We start from the raw sequence: 16,390 nt of genomic DNA, 5'->3' as shown, positions 1-16,390 counted from the left end.
CCTACCCCTACACCCGCACCAGGTGACTCCACCTTTACCCTACACCCACACCAGGTGACTCCACCTTAACCCTACACGTCACCAGGTGACTCCACCTTAACCCTACACCGTCACCAGGTGAATCCACCTTAACCCTAGACCGTCACCAGGTGACTCCACCTTAACCCTACACCCACACCAGGTGACTCCACCTTAACCCTACACGTCACCAGGTGACTCCACCTAACCCTACACCGTCACCAGGTGACTCCACCTTAACCCTACACCGTCACCAGGTGACTCCGCCCCCCCCCCCCCTTAAACCTGCACTCTATCAGTGAAACGGTCAGAAGAATGTGTTTGTTGTTTGGTGAACTCCCGTCTGAGGACATTTTGGTACACATCCGTGTGGGCACAACAACAATCCTGAAAAACCACTGGTGAGAGTCTGGGCTCTGCTGCACCACAGAGGAAACAGGCCCCCACTCTGCCAGGCTTTTCATTAGTGCTGGGGGGGCCTGTGATGGTCTGGAGGTGCTGACAGGATATTGACATTAAAGAGACGAGCCGCCAGCTGCTCTCCTGCCCTGTTTGATGTCGGCCACCTCGTAATGCTCCGCCTGGGCCCGCCTGATTGGTCGGTCCAGAGGGCGCCCTGATTGGTCGGTCCAGAGGGCGTCCTGATTGGTCTGTCCAGAGCGTGTCCTGATTGGTCGGTCCAGAGGGCGTCCTCATTGGTCGGTCCAGAGGGCGTCCTGATTGGTCTGTCCAGAGCGTGTCCTGATTGGTCGGTCCAGAGGGCGTCCTCATTGGTCAGAACCAACACAGAGCCACCCAAAGGGCCGCTGTCCCCAGACCTTCCATCGTGATGTTGTTGAAACGGGGGGGGGGGGGGGGGGCTCTTGGCAGCGGGCTCCTCACTCTCCTTCTCACAGACGGCCTGGCTCAGGGAGGAGGAGGAGGAGGACTGTGGGGGTGGCCTGGCGCTCACTCTCCCTTCAGAGAGGGAGGAGGAGGGCCGTGGGGGGTTGGAGCTGTCATATCTTTTCAAAATAGCTTCTTATTCTCCAGCCGTCCGGCACTAAATCGGGCCCCCGTTTGTTTTTCTCAAAATGAGGGCTTATGTTTATTTGTGATGCAAGCCCGCTGAATGCATTGGATGTTCTAGACGATGAAGCCCCGCTCCAGCTGGTCCACTCACCATCACCATGGACCATGATCAGCTTCTCATGATCTCCTCCTCCTCCTCCTCCTCCTCCTCCTCCTCCTCCTCCTCCTCCTCCTCCTCCAGGTACACCTGTCCGTTTGTGGAGAAGTTCTCCATCGACATCGAGACGCACTACAAGCCCGATACGGGGAACCAGCCAGACGTCTTCAACATGGGGGCCGCTGAGAAAAGGCAGAGGACCCTGGGTGAGGCCGGGGACCCCCCTCTGGGACCCCCTCTGGGACTGCGTGCATGTGTACAAATCAGGGAATCCCAGACCCTTTTTAACACGGCATGGTGCCTTTGTCTTCATTAAGTTCTTGTTGGGACTGAGCAGGCATCATGTGGTGTAAGACGGGATGGTTTAGATGTAATGTTAAAAGCTGTCATGTTGACTTCCTGGTTTATCAACCCGCCCATCATAAGGTCTGGATGGAGGTGAGGCCCACTAGTGGCGGCTGCAGGCAGCGCATGTTAGTGTTTATTTTTTTATCATAGTATCAAGTATTGTATGGGTTTGCTCTTTGAGTGTTGTGTCACCCAGATGTCACCCAGTTATGATATTGTAAACATAGTGGCGTTCTTTGTTGAACCTTCCACACTGGTTCTTTATTAGGATTAAGATTAAACAGACGCCCAATTTTTAAAAGAGAGCTGCCCCCCTGAGACACTTTACTGAGCGTGAAACCCTGAGAAGACATTCAGAACAGAACCTCCCCTGCCCGACACGGACCTCTCCGTCAGACGCCCTGTTGGCCGTCTAAAGACTCCAGACTCGGCCTCCTGACGCCGAGCCCCTCTCTCCTAGACCCCATCGACATCGTCACGGACCCCGTCCCGTCCCACGAGTACAAGGCGGAGGAGGACCCCCGCCTCTACCAGTCCGCCAAGACGCAGAGGGGGCCCCTGAGTGACGACTGGATCGAGGAGTACAACAGCGGCCCGGCCGACACCCCCGTCATGTGTGCCTACAAGCTGTGCAAGGTGGAGTTCCGCTACTGGGGCATGCAGTCCAAGATCGAGCGCTTCATCCATGACGTAGGTGGGTACCCCCCCGACACCCGGGTCCGTTGAACCCCCAACCCTCCCCCCCCCCGCAGCCCCTTCCATGCGTTGCTCAGTGGTCAGACTAATGAATCCCTCGTGCGTGTCAAAGGCTGGGGACTTGGCGGCGGGATGGAACCACGTTTTTTATCCGAACAAACTTGGGTAGAAACTTGCCTGTGGAGGCTTGCCTTGTTACCAGGGAAACCTCTCTTCATTTCCTTGTTACCAAGGGAACGTCGTTTAGTGCCTTGTTACCAAGGAAACGGAAGACGAAGCTTGGCTTGTTACCAGGGAAACCTTTTCACATTGCCTTGTTACCAAGGGAAACCTCCCCCCCCGCCCCCCTCCCCCCCTTGTCCTGTCCCCACGGTTACCGTATGTGTTGCCCCCGGTCGCCAGCGGGGACCGCCACAGCCGTCCACAGCTCCCCTGTGTTGAGTCTCTCTCCCGCTGCCTCTTGCTCCAGGGCTGAGGAAGGTTATGGTGCGGGCCCACCGGCAGGCGTGGTGCTGGCAGGACGAGTGGTACGGCCTCACCATGGAGGACATCCGCCAGCTGGAGCTGGAGACCCAGCTGGCACTGGCCTCCAAGATGGCGCAGTTCAACCAGGAGGAGGCGGGCGAGGCCCACGGCGGAGCCTCCTCGCCGGGGGACGCGGAGAAGGAGGCCGGCGGCGGCGGCGGCGGCGGCGGCGGCCCGGAGGCGGAGGAGAGGCCGAGCTCCTCCGGGGACACGCTGCACGCCCGGGGCCCACTCACCAAGCAGTGGTCCACCTCCTCCCGCTCCTCCCGCTCGTCCAAGAGAGGAGGTGAAGGCCCCTGTGTGTGTATGTGTATGTGTATATATATGTGTGTGTGTGTGTGTGTGTGTGTGTGTGTTGGTGTTAGATTACAGCACCAGTGTTTTGGAAAACTCTCCAGTTTGAATTCCAGTGAGCAGTATTAAGTGTGGGTCCGTGTTGCTCCAGTCGGCGGTGTCCCTCCATGCGTGGCGCCGTACCCTGGCTGTGTTCTCCACTCACCCCCTCCCTCACCCCACTGCCCCCAATGCAGCGCTCCCCGGCTATTTTTAGCTGCAGCAACTCTGACATCACTAGCCACATGTCAGGACACCCCCCCCCCCCCCAACCCTTGCTCTGGTGTCACCCCTGCCTTCTCTCTCTCTCTCTCTCTCTCTCTCTCTCTCTCTCTCTCTCTCTCTCTCTCTCTCTCTCTCTCTCTCTCTCTCTCTCTCTCTCTCTCTCTCTCTCTCTCTCTCTCTCTCTCTCTCTCTCTCTCTCTCTCTATCCCCGTCCCCCCCCCGGCGCTGCTGCTTCTCCAGGTTATTTTTAGCTGCGCCGGTGACATCACAGGGCAGAGGAGGCGGATGCTCTCCCCCCCTCCCATCCACCACTGCTGCTTCCTCCTGTGTGCTGACAGCCACAGCTGTGCCCCCTTCACCCTCTACCCCCCCCCCCCCCGCCCTCCACCAGCACTGTCCTTCACACCCTCAAAGCACAGATTTAACCTGGGAGGACGACCCCTCCTCCCCCCTCTCTCTCTCTCCATCCCTCATGATACTCTAATGGACCAGGCTGCCTCATTATTTATTAATTATTTATTAATAATAGGGTCATGTTTGCACTAGTGTGTGTGTGTGTGTGTGTGTGTGTGTGTGTGTGTGTGTGTGTGTGTGTGTGTGTGTGTGTGTGTGTGTGTGTGTGTGTGTGTGTGTGTGTGTGTGTGTGGTGTAACGGTTCCCCCAGTAAAGCTCTGCCCTTTGTGTTCCAGTGAGCCCGTCTCACCACAGCATCTCTGAGTGGAGGATGCAGAGCATCGCCCGCGACTCGGAGGAGAGCTCAGACGACGACGAGTTCTTCGATGCCCACGGTAAAGCGCCATTTCTGCTCGTGTGTCACACTGCCAGAGAGAGAGGCCGACGCGCACAGGCCATCGCATGCTTTACAGGGTAACCACAGGCTGGGTATGCTGCCATCTAAGGGTGAATCAGGGTACTTCCTGTCATGCTCCGACACGCCTCCGGTCCACACAGAGGGGTGTCCTCACGGGCTTTGGTCTGCACTGACCTTTGATAAGGGAGAGAGAGAGGGAAGAGGTGTGTGTGTGTGTGTGTGTGTGTGTGTGTGTGTGTGTGTGTGTGTGTGTGTGTGTGTGTGTGTGTGTGTGTGTGTGTGTGTGTGTGTGTGTGTGGAATTGATGGGTCTTAGCTACACATTCAAAGTGTGCATAGTAGTGTTTTGAATAGCTAACTGTGTGTTTAACCTCTAGATGGCACCAGACTCACAGATGTGGCTTGTATATAGTTCTGCTCTAATGTGCTTGGTGACTCTGTGACTCTGCATGCGTCTTTTCAATCACAGATCAGTTCTTAAGCTTCTCAGATACCCAGCATGCATTGGGCCTTCAGATGCAATAGATGAGGCGGGGCTGGCTGGCTCGACCTGAATTCAAAGTCCTGCAACACTTTCTCCCGTCCGTCTCCTTGGGCTCATCAATGGCTGCCAATCGGCCCCTCAATCCCTCATGCTGTCAAACGCACTTTACCTCCCATACCTCGGCCTAACGCCATGAGTCATGAGTCTCCTCAGGCTCCCGGCGTGCCTCCCGGTGTACATGTGGAAGAATGACCTCATAACTCCTAGTCTATGCGTGTGTTGAGTTATGGATAAAAGCCACTTGCACAACTATGCCATGTTTTAATGTTGCTGACGTAGTCTTCCTTATCAAGTATTTTAATTATTTATCAGGTTGAATGAATATGAAAGTGGGTTGTCATGGATGAATGTCAGAAAAATTATTCCGAAATCATATTAAAGTATACTGCCTTATGTTTTCATTTTACAGTATTCATTTTGTGAGTTACAATATCGCATCGAATACCATTCTATCAGTCAACCACATTTAAAGTTGAAAGCACAATGTTACACAAGCACTATTGCATGCCCCTGTTTTTAAATGATTATCAACAAACAATTACAAGTACGTTACTTACAAACCATAGCAGTGTCCATAAAGCATGTGAACATTTATTAAGGACGGCTCCTTTTCCTTCACATCGTATACACAAAACATTTATTCAAATTTAAAAGAGAGCTCCACTATAAGAAATAAGATTCTCAACATATGCTTTTTTTTTAGGATTGTATCAGCGAGAGCTTGATATTAGTTGGCATTAGTTTGATTTAGGAAGGAAAAGGCATGAATTGATTATCCACATCGCAGACACCACAGATACGGTTATCAAAAGAGTCCTTTAAGTTGGACAGAATCCTGTCCTGATACTTTGTGTCTTAGAGAAGAGAGAAGGTCCATGTTAAAGTCAGATTCATGGAATGAATCAACGTAGAATAGCAACACTGAGGTAGCAAGATATTGTACAATGACATAATTCCAATATAATATTACCTATATGCCACTTCCATATAAAATCAATGGCGGGCACATCATATCACGTGATACCACACTTAAGATAAAATCGCACAAAATATATCTTATCGCATATCATATCAATATGGACATAACCGCAATATTTATGAAATCATAATACATATCATCACGGCAATCTAAAGGGCTGATTATGGTCCCACGTTCACGCAACGCAAGGGTGTTATGAACCCCTTACGTCCTTGTGGACCCTCCTTGCATCCACCGCAAGGGCCTGACGTCCGCTCACTAAAACCCGATGCAGAACCATAACGGTTCACGACTGCGTCTGCATGGTCATGGTGTTGCATGAACGTGGGACCATCATCAGCCCTTAATGGTTGGAATGTTAACGTATGGTGAAGAACCTGCTTATTCACGTCCCGTTATAAATCATACTGGACAAAAACGTTGACCTGTCGTTTGACCCTCACTCAACTTAAAGACATTACACCCACCTCATCATAGTTACCTTCCACAGAGTGGGCCATGCAGGCTGGTTCAAACGATCCCAGAGTTACCCTCCATAGTGTGGGCCATGCAGGCTGGTTCAAACGATCCCAGAGTTGCCTTCCACAGAGTGGGCCATGCAGGCTGGTTCAAACGATCCCAGAGCTGTTCAGATCTGTGTGTGAACATGCTCCCAGGTGGGCTGAGATGATGCTGCACGCCATTTAGGGCATGTCTTGGAATCTTGAGTAGGAGACGCATCTGAGTACAATAGCCATCAGAGGGGAGCGATGTGTAGGAGGAAGTGAAATAATCCTGCAGGATGTACCTGCTGATGGAGCAAGTATCCACCGCTTTAAGACTCAACTGCAGTCTGCAGGGTTCCTAATGGAGGGGATAACAATATCATCTCAAACCAGAGGGTTGGTGCTTTGTTGAGTAAACGCCTAGTGATCAGTGAGATGGTGTGTTCTAACAAGAAGCTGGTTGTGTTCACCTGTGGCTCTGGAGGAGAATACACAGAACATGACGGTGACCCTGAGTGTATTTAACATACACTATAACATTTATAACATGAAGGTATATGTTGACCATGAGTGTTCTCCTCGTGGTCACCGAGAGGAGAACATGTATGACATGAAGTTGACCCTGAGTGTCCTCCTGTGTCTCCAGAGGACCTGTCGGACAACGAGGACGTCTTCCCCAAGGAGATCTCCAAGTGGAACTCCAACGACCTCATGGACAAAATCGAGGACGCCGACGCAGACGGGACGTCGGGTAGGAGCGAAGACCTGCGCCGGTGATGGAACAACGCCTGCTCCTCTGTGACCTTGTTGTGGTTAAAGTGTGTCTTTCTGTGTGTTTGTGTTTCTGTGTGTGTGTGCGCAGGTGAACTCTTCAAGGAAATGACGGTGGACTATGAAAGCACCGCCAGCGAGGAGCGACTGGACGAGGTAGGCCCACCGGTCACTCTTGAGCGCCCGGTCTCCGCAGAACCTCCGCTATGTCCACTTTCAAAGGTTTCGAGGAAAGTCCGCTCCAGAGGCAGCTGCTTAACTTCCTGTATTTTATTTTATTAAACAAAAGGTGCGGTCAAATCGAAGCAGCACAGCACAACTCTTAAAGTAGGAACCTCGGTCGCGTTTAAGACTTAACACCACATGAAAATGAATCTGCGGCAACAGCGCCCCCTGCTGGTGAAACGCGGGTCATTGCAAATGCTATTTCTGCTCCGGGATTGGAGGTGGGCTTCTGTCCATCAAGCCTCTCTGTCCTCTTGTGTTCAGATGCGTGGCCCTGTTAAAGGCCGAGCCGCTAGCTCTACCATTCCCACCATCACCGTTACCCGACACCAGTCAGTAAGTAAACATGTCGTGGCCCCCCCCCCCACCCCCCCTCCCCCTGTGCCCTGCTGCATTGTGGTCCTTGAAGTAGCTTCTGATACAACCTGTGACCGGGTTCTCCCCTCCGCCCAAACCCAGCGCTCTCCCCCCCCCCCCCCCCCCGACAACTCACCTGTGGAGCTGCCCCCTCGTGTTTGTCCGTGACCTGTGACCTGTGACCTGTGACCCGTGACGTGTTTGCTGCTTCTCCGAGAACTGTCCGACTCTCTGAATAGCGTGGCTGCTGTCGTTGTTTTGTTGTTGTTTATTTGGGGGGGGGGGGGGGGATGTGTGTCGGGGTTCTGTTTGAAGAGAGTTTGAGGTCGTATCAGAGGGTCTTGAGAAGCGCCCTGGTGGGCCGTCAGCCTCCGTTTGGAAACACGGTGAGAGCAGTGAGGTCGGGTCATCGTTCTCCTGCTGCCATGTTGCCTTAGATGACAGCGGTTTAAATGGAGGTACTGGTTAAACATAGTCGCTCTTGGTAAATATTGGTACCCTTAGGGAGCTGAGTGTCCAAAACGGTGTCGTATCCCAGCATGCAGTTGTGCTTGTCCAGAAGACGCCCTTCTTTATAAAGTGTATAATGTTGGAGGCAACGAGGATGAATGGAAGCCATGTAAACAGTCCAGAACAGCATTGAAGTGGTTACGTAAGCCTCTTTGTCCAGCGGTCAGTATTTGTAGAGATGGACACAAAAGCGGAGCCAGGGCTGGTCTGCAGTCAGCACAATCACTCCATAACTCCCAACAATTATGATACCAGCAGCAGGACTGTTACTGATGGAGAGGTTAAATCATCATCAGATCATCACTGCAGTAAAACAGCTCAGCCATGACGGCTGGGCCTTGGATCCACTTGGTATTGTGTTGGTCAATTCCTGTGTATTTGTTTTGAGTTTGATTTTTATTTAGAATTTTTGTTCACCAACAATTTTCTTTGCCCTTCTATTGTGACCTTTAACAAGTCCCTCCGCTATCTCCTCATCTCCTGTCTCTTCTCACCTGGTCTTACCTCTGCATGTGTGTGTGTGTGTGTGTGTGTGTGTGTGTGTGTGTGTGTGTGTGTGCGCGTGTGTGTGCGTGCAGGACTGCTCGTCCCAGCAGGGTCTGCAGCCCTCTCAGATCCACGTGCTGATCCTGGTGCTGCACGGGGGCAACATCCTGGACTCGGGCGGCGGGGAGGCCAGCAGCAAGCAGGCGGACGTCAACACCCTCAGCGGGGCGTTCGAGGGCGTGATGCGGGTGCACTACCCCACCGCGCTGGGCCGCATCGCCCTGCGCCTGGTGCCCTGCCCCGCCATCTGCGCCGAGGCCTTCAGCCTGGTCTCCAAGTGAGCACGCACGCACGCACGCACACACGGACGCACGCACACACGCACGCACACACGCACGCACGGACGGACGGACGGACGGACGGACACGCACGCACGCACGCACGCACGCACGCACGCCTGCACACATGCACGTGCACAAATACACACACACACACACACGTGCACACATACATACATACATACATACCTACACACGGGCGCACACACATACGCACGCACACATACACTTATCCACAAATCCACACATTCATGCTTAAATACCAACACAGACACACACACACACACACACACACACACACACACACAGCGAACATAGATACATGCACAGAGAATATACATACATGCTAACACACATACTAAAATACACATGCTGCAAACACACATTAAAAAAACGCACAGAATAATCTAACAGAAGTTCACACACACACACACACATACACACACACACACACACACACACACACACACGGCTTTGCTCCAGACTCATAGGCTCTGGCGTGCACCACCATGTCAAGGTTATTATGGTAACACACGCCGCTCTGTGCTGCAGTCTGAGTCCGTACAGCTACGACGAGGGCTGTTTGTCCAGCAGCCAGGACCACATCCCCCTGGCGGCGCTGCCCCTGCTGGCCACCTCCTCGCCCCAGTACCAGGAGGCCGTGGCCACCGTGGTGCTGCGGGCCAACCAGGTGTACGCCGACTTCCTGCGCTCTCTCAACGGAGACTCCTTCTCCGGCCAGGTGAGCCCCGTGCACTGGGAACGTTATGGGAGCCTGCACTGGGACCATGGGAAGATACATGCAGTGTGGGAGAATGGGGAGAGTAAGAGGGGGCCCCTAAATGCAGTGGGAGTTAGAGGGGGGCCCTACATGCAGTGGGAGTAAAAGGGAGATTTAGAATGGGCCCCAGAGCCGTCCACTCCACTGTTTTAACAGCTCTGGGGTCATCAAGTGGACTTTCTAAGTATTATATCTCATTAGTGGGGTTTGTGACACATTGTGTATGACGGCCAGTTCGATGTGTGGGTGAGCGACTGGTTCCCAGTGACTTGTTCCCAGTTCCAAAGCGTGAATGCGTGCGTGAGCGACTGGTTCCCAGTGACTGGTTCCCAGTTACAAAGCGCGAATGCGTGCGTGAGCGACTGGTTCCCAGTGACGACGTGGTTCTGGTCTGCAGGTGTGTCTGATCGGGGACTGCGTGGGCGGGATCCTGGGCTTCGACGCACTCTGCAGCAGCAACCAGACGGTGAACGAGAGCCAGAACAGCAGCCGCAGAGGGTCTGTGGTCAGCGTGCAGGTAGGAGACCCCCCCCCCCATTCATCTGTTATCCATGAGGCCACCTCTTATCCGTCTCTGATCCATGAGGTGGTCAGGCTGCAGGTAGGAGACCACCATCTCCATTCTTCTTTTATCCATGAGAGAAGCTCGGTGCGCTCTAGCTAGCTGTCTTGGATCTACTCTATTGATTTGCAATACAGTCCATGGCCTCCCCCCCCTCTGATGACCTGCTATAGTTCCCCTCCGAGTGTCCCTGTGGGGGAACGTCCATGCTGGAGCGTATCGGTCCGCCGGTACACCTCCATCCTTCTCCCAGGTGTACTTGAGCGGCTGCTCCGTGATGAAGCTCTCTTCCTGCCAGTGACTCGGGCTCCCCTCATGGTTCTGTAACAGGACCAGGACCTGCTGTCTCCGGGCTTCATGGTGCCCTGCGGGCAGGGCCTGATGTCCCCTGGCCTGGAGGCCAGCCGCCACCTCAGCCGCAGCAACATAGACATCCCCCGCTCCGGCTCCTCCGCCTCGGATGACTCCAAGAAGCCGCTGACGCGCAAGAGGAGCGACTCTTCCACCTACGAGGTGGACACCATCAAACAGCACCACGCCTTCCTGTCCAGGTGGGTCTACTGTGTGCTGCTGTGTGCTGCTCTGGTGTACTGAAAACTGGAGTACTAGATAGAGTAGCTAAGTGATGCACTAAGTACATCAGTGCATCATTAGTTGATTCTAGTCAATGCTAGTTAATGCTAATCAATTAACTAGCATGGTGATGCACTGATGTACTCAATGCATCACTAAGATGCTGTCCCAGTCTCACTTTCACTACTTTTCCGTTAAGTGCATCAACTTGACTTCACTGTTTCTTTTGCCCCTCTAAACATCACGTGGTGTTCGCAAACAGCGGGCTAGCTTGCGTTGACTAGCATTGACTAGCAATCACTAGCATTTATTAGTACTGACTAGCATTGACTAGCATTGAGTAGCATTGAGTAGCACCAACCAGACTGACTAACTGCTTTCAGCCTGCACTCCAACGTGCTGCGCAGCGACGGCGTGTCGCGGCGCTCCAGCAGCAGCACCATGCTGGACGCCAGCGCCCTGGGGAAGTTTGAGTTCGAGGTGGCGGACTTCTTCATGTTCGGCTCCCCCCTGGGGCTGGTGCTCGCCCTGCGGAAGACGGTCATCCCCGTGATGGATGGTAAGCAGACCCCCAGGAGCAACACCGACCTCATTGAACCATCCCCACTGACCCAGGGTCAGCGGCACATCAGATCGCTGGATGGTCTTCGTTGTCCTAGACAGCGAATGCACAATCAGAGCTTCAGATTAGAGTATATAAAACCATTTCTGAACTGCGATATTGGGAGAGGAGACAGGTCAGAGTTCATCAGCGTTAGCTTGTCATACCTTAGCTTGATATTAAGTGTGATGTCTAGCATTCTAGTGTGTGTAGCGTGTCATTTGTGGTGTAGTGTGTGGCCTTGTCTTGTCGTTTGTGTATGCTGAAACCTTTTGCCGCCTGTCTTGGCCAAGACTCCCAGGGAGAAGAGTTATTGTAACTCAATGGGACCTTTTCCTGGTTAAAGAAAGGTTAAATAAAAAATACAAATAAAATAAAATAAGGGGACATGGCACATGGGGTAAAATAGTTCTTATAATGTTGAGCTTGGCATGGTGTAGTCCTCAGATCAGCTCAGTAAACAGAAGTGTTTGAGCAGGGAGCAGGATGAACACATGAACCTAGTTTGATGCTCCGTCCTGGGAGCGGAACGGACCCCCAGGCCGTGTGGAGACACTCTGATCTCTGACATCATCCGCCTGCTCTGTGTTGCTTATTAGGAATAGAGACACGACAGGGTAGGAATCTAATATCCACCCAAAGCAAACAGCACATCGTCTCCTCGTGTGTGAGGAAAGATAATCCTGTTCTAACAGTGCAAAGCACACAAGAGTAGCGGGCATTTCTTTGGATCGTGGAAAATCCCCCAAACCTTATTTTCTGTCTTTTATGTTTAGTCCTCACAGGCCTTTAGGTCAGGCTATACTTTACAAACACAAAGGAAAGAAGCATTAGGTCACACGTTCTCCACTGGTTTCAAGGTCCCCGGGGTAAAAGATGATGATAGGATAGCTGTTTAGTTTGAATGATTCATCTCAGAATACAGCAGACTGCATACAGCATTCACACAGCCCTGCTGTAAATACAGGCTGTGAGCATGACGTCACACAGCCGCGCCTACAAACATGAACCCATGAACATGAAACCCATGAACATGAACCTAGGCTCATGAACCTTTCAACATGAACCTATCAACATGAACCTATCAACATAAACGTGAACATTTGTTCATGAACTTGAACATGCATGGTTGTCTCTTGTGTGCACGCGTCAAACTGGCAATGTGAATGCAACCCACTGTAAAAGATATGGATTCCTATATTTAATATATAAAACAGGCTTCATGCTACATTCGATGTTCTTATTATGGGGGCTTATTATTGAGGTTCAACTTTCTAAATGCAGAGTTTAAGAGAAAAACAATAGATATTGTAGCCGAGGATTTCAATAGATGTACAGTGTGTTCCTCTGTCTTTATTTCATCTCTCTTTAAATCAGACATCCTGCCTCTCTGGTTCTCTCACCTCTCTTCTCTCCCTGTCTCTCATCGCTGTTTATATTCATCTCTCATCTTTCTCTCCCTCTATCTCCTCACTCAAGCTAGCCCATTCTCTCCCCTCTCTCTCTCTCTCTCTCTCTCTCTCTCTCTCTCTCTTAAACATGTTCCAGTGCTACAGCAGTAACCAGTGTCTCTCCGTGTCCCCCTAGTGGCCACACTGAGGCCCGCGTGCCAGCAGGTGTACAACCTGTTCCACCCTGCGGACCCCTCGGCCTCTCGCCTGGAGCCCCTCCTGGAGAAGAAGTTCCACCTGCTGCCCCCCTTCAACGTGCCCCGCTACCAGCGCTTCCCCCTGGGCGACGGGAACTCCGCCCTATTGGGTGAGCCCCTGCGGATGCAGCCCGTTGATTGGATACACTCAGGCCAATGGGATTGGGGGCGGCATGTGGCTCAGGAGGTGGACCGGGTTGGCTGGTAACCGGAAGGTTGCTGGTTCCATCCCTGGCTCCTCCTAGCTAGAGTGCCGAGGTGTCCCTGAGCAAGACGCCTCACCCTGACTGCTCCCGACGAGCTGGCAGTCGCCTTACACGGCCGACGCCGCCGTCAGTGTGTGAATGTGTGCTTGAATGGGTGAATGTCAGGCAATATTGTAAAGCCTTTTGAGTGGCTGCTGGTTAAAAAGGCGCGGTGTAAATGCAGTCCATTTGACCTTTTTCTTTCGATAAGCTCTCCTCGCCGACCACACCCCTGATCCTCCAGGGTGTACGGGCTCAAGCGAGGTGAAAGAACCGTAAACCCTCGTGGACGTTTGGGTCAGGCTAAACGTTTTGATGAGATTCATCCCAACAAGATGAAGATCGTCTTAGGTTCATGAAGAGAAGGGCGTAGGCTGTCTGGGAGCCGGGAGATGGAAAAGGGTTCTCTGTGTGTGTGTGTGGCGGCAGCTGCTCTCATGTCCTGTTCCTCATCTGTTCTTCTGTGTCTTCCTCCTTGTCCTTCCTCTCCTCTCTCTGTTTCCTGCTCCTGCGTCTGTGGGACCCGGCCCCCTCACTGCCTGACCTCAACCCCACCCTTACCCCGCCTCTAACCCCCACCTCTCACCCTGACCTCAACCCCACCCTTACCCCACCTTACCTCACCGCTCACCCTGCCTCACCCCCTGACCTCAACCCCACCCCTACCCCATCTCTCACTCTACCTCGACCCCTGACCTGAACCCCACCTTTACCTCACCTTAAACCCCCACTCCTACCTCCCCCGACCCCCACCCCACCCTACCCCTGCCCGACCCCCACCCCTACTCCAACCCCCCCCCCCCAACCCCTCCCCCCCCGGTAGTGGAGACAGTGCAGAGCAACGCCCCCCTGCTGCTCGACCCCGCCCCCCCCCTTGCGCTGCGCTGCCCGGAGACCATCAGCGAGACCTGCTTCCCCGTGCCGCTGCTCCACTGGCCGGACGGGCCCCACAGAGCCCCGCCCGCCACCCCGGAGTGTGTGTAGCCTCTCCTGTATTTGTCACCTCCGGCCGCCTACCCCATCCCCATCGCCGTGTGTGTGTGTGTGTGTGTGTGTGTGTGTGTGTGTGTGTGTGTGTGTGTGTAGCCTCTCCTGTATCTGCCCCTCCGTCACCTCCACCGACCCCATCACCCTCCCCCTCCGCCTGTGCGTGTTGGCTTCCTCCAGTGTGTTTCATCGCCCGTCCTTTCCCCGTTTCCACCGCTTTGGTTTGCTCTGCTGTGGCGTGAGTGAGGCACGTTCAGGGCGTCGTGGCTCTGCGGTGTGGACAGTGAGCGTATCTCGCTGCATTGCCCTGCTCTCTCTCCGTGCCAGTGTGCACGCTCCACACGTGCACATTACCACTCAAATACGCAGTCTCCCTGATGAAGTACGAAACCGATTCTTAAAGAAAGGTTAAGAAATGTTCTGCCGTTAGCAGACTGGTTCTGAGAAGGACCCTCCTATATCAAGACTCTCCTTGGATATGCCAATATAAATATATACTTGGAGACGCAAAAGTTACCCTTATCCCCAACCTGCTCATGGAGAAGCTGGGTGACCTTCTAAAACATGTGTGTGTTTGTGTTCTGTCTTGTTTTTGTGTGCTCTTGCCGGTCCTGCGGTCACGAGGGCACAAGCGTTTGTTTTTGATGACCTTTTTTACAAGCAGGCTTTGAATGTGTTTGCGCTGAATCCCAAATCCCATAATGTTTCGACGGGAAAGGCCGGTATGAGTTCTATCACCTCTATTAGTCATTTCAAGGTAAAAATGCTTGAATGACTAATGCACGTAACACCAGATCACAGTACTGTGAGCATACAAAGACCTTCAGGGCCGTATCAGAGATCCCTCTACATCCGGCCTCTCCGTGGAAACCTTATGGGCGTGTCTTCATGTAACCACAGTGTTTTCACGTCTCTTAGTAACAACAGTGTTATCCGTCTCATCTCCTGGGCTATCGCCGCCCATTGTCCATCCCTTGTCCCCCCCCCTCCTCCCTGTGACGTCTGTGTCTAACGGGATCTCCTTGTTTTGGCTCAATAGCGGATGTTGTTCAGTCTCATGGTGGTGTCTTCATGGACAGTTCGAACCCCACCTCCCCCGTACCGGGCCCCCACTTCAGGGGCCTGCGGCGGGCCAGTGAGGTCAGCATGGCCAGCCAGGTGTCAGGGATGGCAGACAGTTACACTGCCACCAACATAGCCAACAGTAAGTTCTCACCCCCCAACATGCTGCACTCCTTTCTCCTCTCTCTCCCTCTCTTTCTGTCTCCTGCTCTCGCTCTCACTCTCTTACTCGCAAAAAACACTCTCACGCTCTCTTCACTCTCTCCCTCTCTCTCTTTCTCTTTTATATCTCTCAGCCTCTTCTCACTCTGACTCTACACACACAAAATCTCACAGGCCAGACAGGAGCTAACAGGCTAGCAGAATCTAGCTAGACAAACTGGAGCTAACCAGGCTAGCTGTCACGCTCAGTGATTTTGTATGTTTCATACATGTGTCATGAAAATCGTGGTCTACAAAAGAATCCCAGAGAATTTGGACCATTGTCTTCATTGGCCAGATATGAAGAATCCAAATACTTGACCAAAGAAATTGATGGTCCAAGTTTTACAGGATTTTTTTCATATCTCATAAATAACCGGATAAACTGGAGCTAACCAGGCTAGCAGAACCTAGCAAGACTAAGTGGAGCTAACTAGCTAACTGACTAGCGGGTGGAGAGTATCCAAGGACATAATGCTGCCTCTAGCAACATGACTAGCTCATGGTGGCCAAATGTCTTCTGGTTAGACAAGCATATGACCAGAACTACGATGAAAGCATCGGGTGGCCATTTTATCCTATCTTTTCTTAAGATAGGATAAAATGCTGGCACGCACCGTTTGAGAGTGGAGGACTTTGCGTCTTCGTAGGTATTCTGTAAGCGCTGGTGATGTTGAGGTCAAATGTTTGGTTACTGTGATGGAGACTGTTAAATCAAGGTATAAGGCCATGTCAATGTGTCGCATTAGAGAGTGTCTAGTTGAGCTCTGAAGTTATTAGTTAGTTAGGTGGGCATTAGTTCAGCTAGGGTTCGGTGTAGTAGCCAGGGTAGGAAACCGATGGCAGCCTTCCGGTGGTGTTGGCTCGTCATGTGGTCAATAGCAGGATGCACGTGGACGCTGTATATGGGAT

General features: G+C 52.6%; 1 protein-coding gene across 1 annotated transcript in view; it reads left to right on the top strand.

The window, feature by feature from the left end:
- The window catches only part of pitpnm2 (phosphatidylinositol transfer protein, membrane-associated 2), a gene marked incomplete at its 3' end in the record, with an annotated part of 46,724 nt that overhangs the window by 24,526 nt on the left and 5,808 nt on the right, over positions 1 to 16,390 (top strand). The window contains 13 exon segments of the mRNA XM_084468669.1: positions 1,271 to 1,392; positions 1,995 to 2,228; positions 2,700 to 3,041; positions 4,003 to 4,101; positions 6,778 to 6,882; positions 6,994 to 7,058; positions 8,573 to 8,817; positions 9,371 to 9,560; positions 9,997 to 10,116; positions 10,492 to 10,712; positions 11,118 to 11,293; positions 12,923 to 13,093; positions 15,255 to 15,419. Coding sequence (XP_084324795.1) covers positions 1,271 to 1,392; positions 1,995 to 2,228; positions 2,700 to 3,041; positions 4,003 to 4,101; positions 6,778 to 6,882; positions 6,994 to 7,058; positions 8,573 to 8,817; positions 9,371 to 9,560; positions 9,997 to 10,116; positions 10,492 to 10,712; positions 11,118 to 11,293; positions 12,923 to 13,093; positions 15,255 to 15,419 — 2,255 coding nt within the window.

The sequence above is a fragment of the Micromesistius poutassou genome (genome assembly GCF_964030765.1).
Source record: "Micromesistius poutassou genome assembly, chromosome: 5".
NCBI lineage: Eukaryota > Metazoa > Chordata > Actinopteri > Gadiformes > Gadidae > Micromesistius > Micromesistius poutassou.
Note: the sequence above shows the minus strand (reverse complement) of the source record. Positions and strands in the feature narration are given on the sequence as shown.